The 7,563-nt window shown below is 34.3% G+C and overlaps 1 protein-coding gene across 1 annotated transcript; it reads right to left on the reverse strand.

Annotated features, from left to right (window-relative positions):
- Nucleotides 1-1,052: 1,052 nt before the first annotated feature.
- On the reverse strand, nt 1,053-7,563 carry LOC128209580 (alpha-ketoglutarate-dependent dioxygenase alkB homolog 6-like). Its single transcript, XM_052913662.1, has 6 exons — nt 7,456-7,563; nt 5,999-6,128; nt 4,755-4,801; nt 3,689-3,793; nt 3,249-3,377; nt 1,053-1,575 (listed from the first exon to the last, which is right to left on the reverse strand). Exons 1-6 carry the CDS (start codon nt 7,480-7,482, stop codon nt 1,303-1,305), a joined length of 711 nt encoding a protein of 236 aa, XP_052769622.1. The 5' UTR covers nt 7,483-7,563; the 3' UTR covers nt 1,053-1,302.

The raw sequence follows: 7,563 nt of genomic DNA on the forward strand, positions 1-7,563 counted from the left end.
ATCCCGTTGTTTTTAACACCACTTTTGAAAAAGAAAGTAACATTTGTATAAACTGGTTTACTTTCAATCAAATGCAGGCTTTTAGACATCAAGTTAGATGACCTGATTAAAAAAATATGCAAACAGGAAACGTGGTAATGAGACCAAACTAGGTTTTCAATGATTAACAGAAGAGCTTCATTTTGTAATGTGAGAATTATCTGTAAGCTGAATTGCTGCGAGCTGTGTGTTTGTTAACCATGAAAGGTCTCCATAAACACTTCATACAAAGTTTGGTGACAATACATCAACCCTAACTGGAGATATTGAGTTTAAACCGTTTTTCTATTAGAGTAACAGTAACCTTGATCTTGATCCAAGGGGCCCAAAATGCTCTTGATTGAAAGGGCTCTATAAACCCTTCCTACGTAACAAGTTTGGTCACAATATGTCAATCCAAAATGAAGTTATTCTGTACCAACTGTTTTTCCATTTTAAATTACTGTTGCCTTGACCTTGACCCTAGGGGACGAAAAATGTAAACCACTAAAAGGTCTCCATAAACCCTTCCTATATACAAAGTTGGATCACAACATGTCAACCCTAACTAAACTCATAGGTGAGTTTGATGCCACCCGCCAACACAGTGGTAGGTGCTGATATTGTCAGGACACAAGCCTGGCAAAGGTTTGGATGTCAGCCTGTGGATAGGGATTAACCCAATCATAGCAGCTACCATGTCTTTGTTTGAAAATGTCAGGAAATTCAATTACGGTAGTAATCTACATTACATGATAAATTAAGTTACCCCTCTAAGCAAATACTTTCCAAAGACTTTTTCTAGCAAGCTATAGTAAAAAATAATAAGTCAGGTATCTATTGTTTTCATATCTACAAGTCGGGTACCTAATGTTTCAACATTTTCAAGTCAGGTACCTAATGTTTCTACATCTACAAGTCTAGTACCTTTTCATTTAAATTAATGTTTATACAGCTACAAGTCAGATATCTAATGTTTTTATATCTACAAGTCTAGAACCTTATCATTAATGTTTATACATCTGCAAGTCAGGTTACTGTTTTCATATCTATTCAGTAAATCAGAGACAGAGCATATAATGTATAAATTAACAGAACCAAAAACTGTACGATCACAGTAAAAATGAACACAACCATAAACAGTATCCTGGTTATTAATTGATATACAGACGTCTAGTAGAATAGTGTAAAAAAATATATATACAAAAGAAAAACATATTGAAATTTATGAAAACAACAGTGCACTCTTTTGTAAGAGGGAATAAAAACAAGTCTGAACAGGAATTATCTTTTTACTCCAAACAGAAGTTTCGCTTTTATAGTCTTTGGAACATATCTAATAGTTAGCGAAACTCGAGTGGTTCGTGTAATTTTATCCCCAACATTCACACCCACACATTTGTCCAGATTAGCTACACTAGTATTGATGATGTCATCAGTTCTTTCTGCAATTCCATGGAGATATCTTGTGTACATATCATCCCTGACAAGGATCAGGCTTCGCGGCTGTAGCAGTATGGAGGAGACGTACCGATCCTCAAAAGCAGTGGCAATAGTCTGAAAATAAAGATATGACATAATGAAACTATGTTAATTTTTTCTTATCTTATTTGTCTTAAAATATAAGAACAATATAATAAATAACAGGAACTGACTGAAACAGATTGACAGAAAAGTCATGTAAATGGTATTAAAGCTTGTGATAATATAAAGCTTATGAAAATATAAAACATGTGTATTGTACATGTAAGACACTTTCCAACTGAAACAGAAGAAAAGCATGCAGATTCCAATGCTTGCTGGTTTTCTCTGTTGATCAAGGGGCATATTTAAGTCAGAGAAAGGAGGCTTGCTACTCTTGTAAATGCAACTGGTGACAATGTAACCATATTTAACAAGTTATGGCCACCAACATAGTTTTAGCACACTATGTCAATGGCAATAAAACAAAAGCTATGACTACACTACAGCAAGTGGCAGCATTTTGTAGGAGGCTTCATTGGACAAAGATCATGAGACAAACTGACAAGTTACAATAAGAAGTACAGATATCAACAAGAGTGCAAACTGTCGCAAAACAATTTTAAGGACACCAAGTATGATAAAAAATGGTTGTACGTTAAGCCAAATTTAGAGAGGTGACACTGTAAAAACAGTTTTCGCCAATTCAAGGGTCATGACTCTAAAGTGACTCAAGCGATATGACTGGTTATCTAACTTGTCCAAGATATACAAATTCTGACCAAACTTGGTGTTGATTGGACAGAGGCTTCCACAGTTACCGTATTAATAAAAGACAAATTTTAGGTATTTCTATAATATAGGGGCAATAACTCTCAAGTGACTCGAGTGATATGGCTGGTTATCGACCTATCCAAAATGTTATTCTATACACATTTTGACCAAATTAGGTGATGATTGGTCCAGTGCTTCTAAAGTTATTGATCTTACAACATCCTGGATGCCGCCTGCCCACCTGCCTTTACCTCTCAGGTGAAACAATAATTTTATGAATGGGCTTGTAAAAAGGTTTTATCAAAACCCTCTTATTAATTTGTATTATATAAACTTTTTGGGCATGAGTATTCTGATAATCATACCGAGGTATACTTGCTTCTATTAGATTTATAACTCCCTTAAAATGTCAAAACCGATACATGTAGCAGTACATATACATTGTAGAACCAGCCCGAAAGAAACCACAACCATACTCAAGTCAAATCTCAATCTTAACTCTTTACAACTTAAAAGAATTGTATGATTCTTCCATGTTTTTTTTATACTTTTTGAAAACATATTTTCTCGTAGAATGTGTTGTTAAAAAGATTTTTTCAATATTTCAAAGAAAACTAATTCTAGAGTATAAAATATACTTGAGAATCTTTAAAAACAATGAACTGTACTCGGATACATTTTTGGCTGTAGAATAGATTTCCCTTGGAATTTGACCAAAGGCTTTTTTGAGCATATTCTATGATAGAGTGTGCTTATAAAACTGTAAAAAACATATATGATTTTTAATTAATTTTGATGCTATGTGGTATAATGTGTTGAGACTGAGTTTGAGATTTGACTTAAGTATTTTTGTTAAGCTTTGCATCTTGGTCTACAATTTCACCAGTATATTTTAGAATTCAACATGATACACATCAAATCTTATTATAACCTTTATACAGACTTAATCTGTACAAATCTGGATAACTTACTGCATTATATCTTTAAGTACTCACCTCACTGTTTACATTCATGTTTTCACTCTCACTGTGTTCCTGGATTGGCTTGTAGAAGTCAAGAAGAGTGTGTGACCCCAGGCTGATAGTGGAAACAGTTGGGAAGTAGAGAGGACCATCTACATGGGGCTGTAATGAGGGAGTTTGATCAGTGATACATTTGTGTGTAAGGCATGATGGGCGCTAGGACCAGCTTATTCCTGGATTGGCCTGTAAAGACAAGAAGAGTACTTTGTTCTTGAGATATTGCTCTGATATACTTTGTTTCAGCTACAGATAGTTGAACTAACATTAAAAAATAAACCAATAGCCATGTAGTGTACCTATAAGCCTAATTCTTCACATGAATGCACCTCTCATTCTCATAAATGGGTATGTATATACACATGCTATGGCAAACTACAAAGAAACTATTAGGTGTTATTGGTCATTATGTTTACCATTATTCCTTGTCCCGCTTCATACTCATTCACAAGCACATGGTTGGGAACTTTGTCTTCAAACACCCCAAGCCTTGAGATTTTCTCAGCGCAGGTTTGTAACCACTGAAAAGCAAATGTATTTGTCCAGGCACCTTTGCAGACTCCATTTTTTAATAAGTGATAAGCCATTTATAAAAAGATCTAGGTGGTTTCAGGGGGCCATTTCATCAAAAATCATAGAAATAATTTTGAACAATTAAGGGGTTTTCAGCAGAAGAACTGCACCGTTGAATTGTGTTGTAGACCAAACCACTCCCATGATTTCAGATCATTACTAACAGCCTCTAGATTATGCCAAACCAAATCGTTTCTATACAGATGTTTAATGTCCACAGACAGATAGGTTTTAGGCTTCTCTATCGAAAAAACAACAACATATATATGATCAACAATCTTGTTGAATAGTTTTAATTTCCTGTTTCTATAATTCAAACATGCTTCACGATCAACACACTTCATAAGTTTTATTTGAACTCTTTTTGCAAAGAAAATATCTACCGTAACATATGAGAATGGTCCGGAATGGACTAGGGAGGCTCTGGTGTCTATAATCTGCATAGGATGTAACTCATTTAGTATTGATCTTTTTAGGGGATGGGGGGGGGGGAGTCTTTTTTTCAGGATAGCTAGATATGTTTTCATACTATGGGTTGACATAAAAACAATATGGTACGGCCTTAACATGAATTCACTCAATATTTGAAAAATTGCGCTTTTTTATTACTATGCAAAAGTGATACATTTCATCCATTTTGTACACTTATGAAAATAGTAATACATATATTTATATACTGTAAACTAAGTGACAGAGCCAAAATGAATCAATTATGGATTTTCTACTTCCGCTAAAGTGGAGGATTAAATTGGACTTGAATGCCTTTTGTCACAGTGTCAGCTTGTACTTTAATACAACATGCACAATTACAGAACGTAATGATGAGCACTGCAGTATATGGTACATTTACATGTATATGAACAAAATCAAGGAAAGAAAGTATGTAAGGGTTTGAAGCACGAAACTTACCTTTGGTAGGTCCTCAGCTACCATACCCTTAGGATGCGGTAACCCCCCTGAAAATATTGGTACATTAGAGCACAAAAACAACAGTCATTCGCACAAGTGCTAAAGTGACTTGAAAATTTAACAAGAAAATATTTTGTTGATTTACACACTAAACAATTTGGTTGCTATAAAGATTAATAGAAAGATATTCATTTGGGAAGAGTCCCTCTAGACTGACACATTACTTTAGTTTGTCCTTAACTTTATTTCTTTTACAAACATTGTCTAGAAGGTTTTACCTTCAAGTTTTAAATGCTAAATCAATTTTGTAGGCACAATGTTTTGTGAGAGTGTGATCTTGTGTTCAAAATGTACCCAGACAAATCCATCTTGTCTGGTTTGGTGATCAGCAATCAAATTTACATACACCAAGGCCGGGAATCAGGCTGGGAAACCTTGTTGAGCAACTCGTGTGCACACTTAACAACCAAGGTCATTTTTTACCAATCATGGCAATACACCAACCAGTCTGAAGCAAGACTTATTACTTGCTTAAATTTGTTTGTCTATAGTTTCTAATTAAATGGATTGCATTATTCAATCATGTGTTATCATTTACTTACAAAATGTAACAAGAACTGGCACAGGAACATGACAAATGCCCCGAAAGGCCTTGTTGACAGATAGCCATTAGCATTTGGGCCTGTATGGACAGATACATATAGCCTTGAGTATGTAACATATGTTCATGATGACCTACCCTACCTTCTGAAGTTTGAAAATAAGTTTGACCTGAACCATATTAAAAGAGCTTAGTACATGTGTTTACATTGAAATAACAAGTCAGTCCAACTCAAAATGTCAAAGGGTTCATCAGCTGGTCATTACTGACCTGCTTTCCAAGTTTGAGCATTCTTCAGTTATTGATCGGAAACATATTTTGAAGGTACCACAACCTTGTCTTTTGACCCACTGACCACAAAATCAGCAGGGTTTCTTTGCTGGTCTTTACCAACCAACCAACCATGTGTGATGTTCCTGGTCCAAAGTGTTTTTCCACTACTGATCAGAAACCTTGGGGGTGACAGACTGACAGATTGATGGACGAACAGAAGGTTGGATTACTATATTCCATCCTTTAGGGGGCATGAAAAACATTGGTCACTTCAATAAATTATTGACAACCTGCGCCTTCAATGTAATTGTAACATTGGCACTACTGACTGAATGAATTATGTTTAAATAAATTGTTATGACTAATGTACCCCAATTTTGAAGTCTCCTGTTTGAAAGCTGTGTCCATTTTGGTTTTGGGGCAGTATAAACATTTTTCAACAAATATTCTCCCTCTTCTCGTGAGATGAAGTCAGGTATGTAGTGGATAGATGGTGGCACCTGAAGTTACAAACGCAATTAAACAATTTAGATCTAACATCAAAATGACATCCATTTTCTTTTAAAACCCCATACCAGGTACATGTTATATTGTATTATAACTGAAATACTGTCACTGTTCAATTCTACTTAGTATCACACATTTCACTAGCATTAATTTTCTAGAGGACCAATATTTGGACTTAATCTAAAGAACACAGGTGAGGTTTATTAATATTAATTAAAGTAAATATAATAAACGAAAAGCGAAAATTTAAATTTGCCTATTTATGAAAAAACTTACTTTAACGGTAAAAGATTGTTGCATTCCTTGATACAATAAAATGTTCACCTATCACTTTAGTCAAACATGACTGTGAATGTGATAATTGCTTAAGATGGCACACAAAAAAGACACTTGCAATTAATTAATCAATTCTAGTATCTCATATTCTGTCATTAAAGGTAAAAGTAACATTAGTTTGAAAAACACACAAGTTGGTGTTTAAACTTTGGATGTATTTTGCATACATTACACTTAATTGAATATTTTGACGAGAAAACAACCTTTTAATAAACTTAATCAAGACTATAACCTCATTAACTCTGTAGATCTAGACTTATTAACAACATTGTCAGCTTATGCTTTGAATCGTAAAAGCCATATCAGCCTAGCAAATTTACAGTCCCAAATCAATTGTTCAGTAAAAAGAACACTGAATAACATTCATTCAACCCTCAGTAGCTCAGCACATTTTCATCGATAGACTATGAGATAAATTATTAACTGTGTATTAAATACTGTATGCATATGACAGAGTCTTATTCATTTTGGTATCTTTTCTTAATAATGAATTTGGCTATAAACAATTGCTCTACATCATTCCAAGAAATGCACCAAATCGCACAAATTTATAATAGATGTTCGTAAAATATTTTGGGACAGCCCAGACCACGGCCAAAACGTAGCGGAATCCCCTTCCTAAATCCACCCCTTCCACCATGCTTAAAACATTTGCGTTCCAACAGGTCTCTAAATGTTTTATGACCATGCTCAAAGTATTTTTATTTCCACAAAATTATCATTAATGATCAGATTACACAATATAAAAACGTGCTGACTATGATATAATACTCATCCCCAATCAACCAGTAGTTTTATTGCAGTAATGAAGTATGTCATTTCTTCCATTTGTATACCGTTACATATACTGGTGTTGTTTGTTCTATGTTTTACCATATGTTTCCAACGACGTTTTGACTACACAAAGTACATTTAGTACTTTACAACCAAAACAACACTTTTAAATAACAACAGCATATTTTTTGCGAAAGATAGTATGTTAACCTTTCCAATGAGGTGTTCTTCAATCATCTTGATTGATCTTGAAGATTGATCAACATTAAATTTGTTAATACACTTGTCAAATTGTATACATATACTCAGCTGGACCAC

This window comes from Mya arenaria, chromosome 11, assembly GCF_026914265.1.
Source record: "Mya arenaria isolate MELC-2E11 chromosome 11, ASM2691426v1".
Classification (NCBI taxonomy): Eukaryota; Metazoa; Mollusca; class Bivalvia; order Myida; family Myidae; genus Mya; species Mya arenaria.

What these genes read in the sequence shown, in the direction of transcription:
- LOC128209580 (XM_052913662.1), bottom strand. Translation starts at nt 7,482, where the DNA reads ATGATTGAAGAACACCTCATTGGAAAG. An exon ending in AAGCGGGACAAGGAATAATG is followed by an intron (nt 3,378 to 3,688) that starts GTAAACATAATG and finishes CCCTCATTACAG; the next exon opens with CCCCATGTAGATGGTCCTCT. An exon ending in ACATGAATGTAAACAGTGAG is followed by an intron (nt 1,576 to 3,248) that starts GTGAGTACTTAA and finishes CTTTATTTTCAG; the next exon opens with ACTATTGCCACTGCTTTTGA.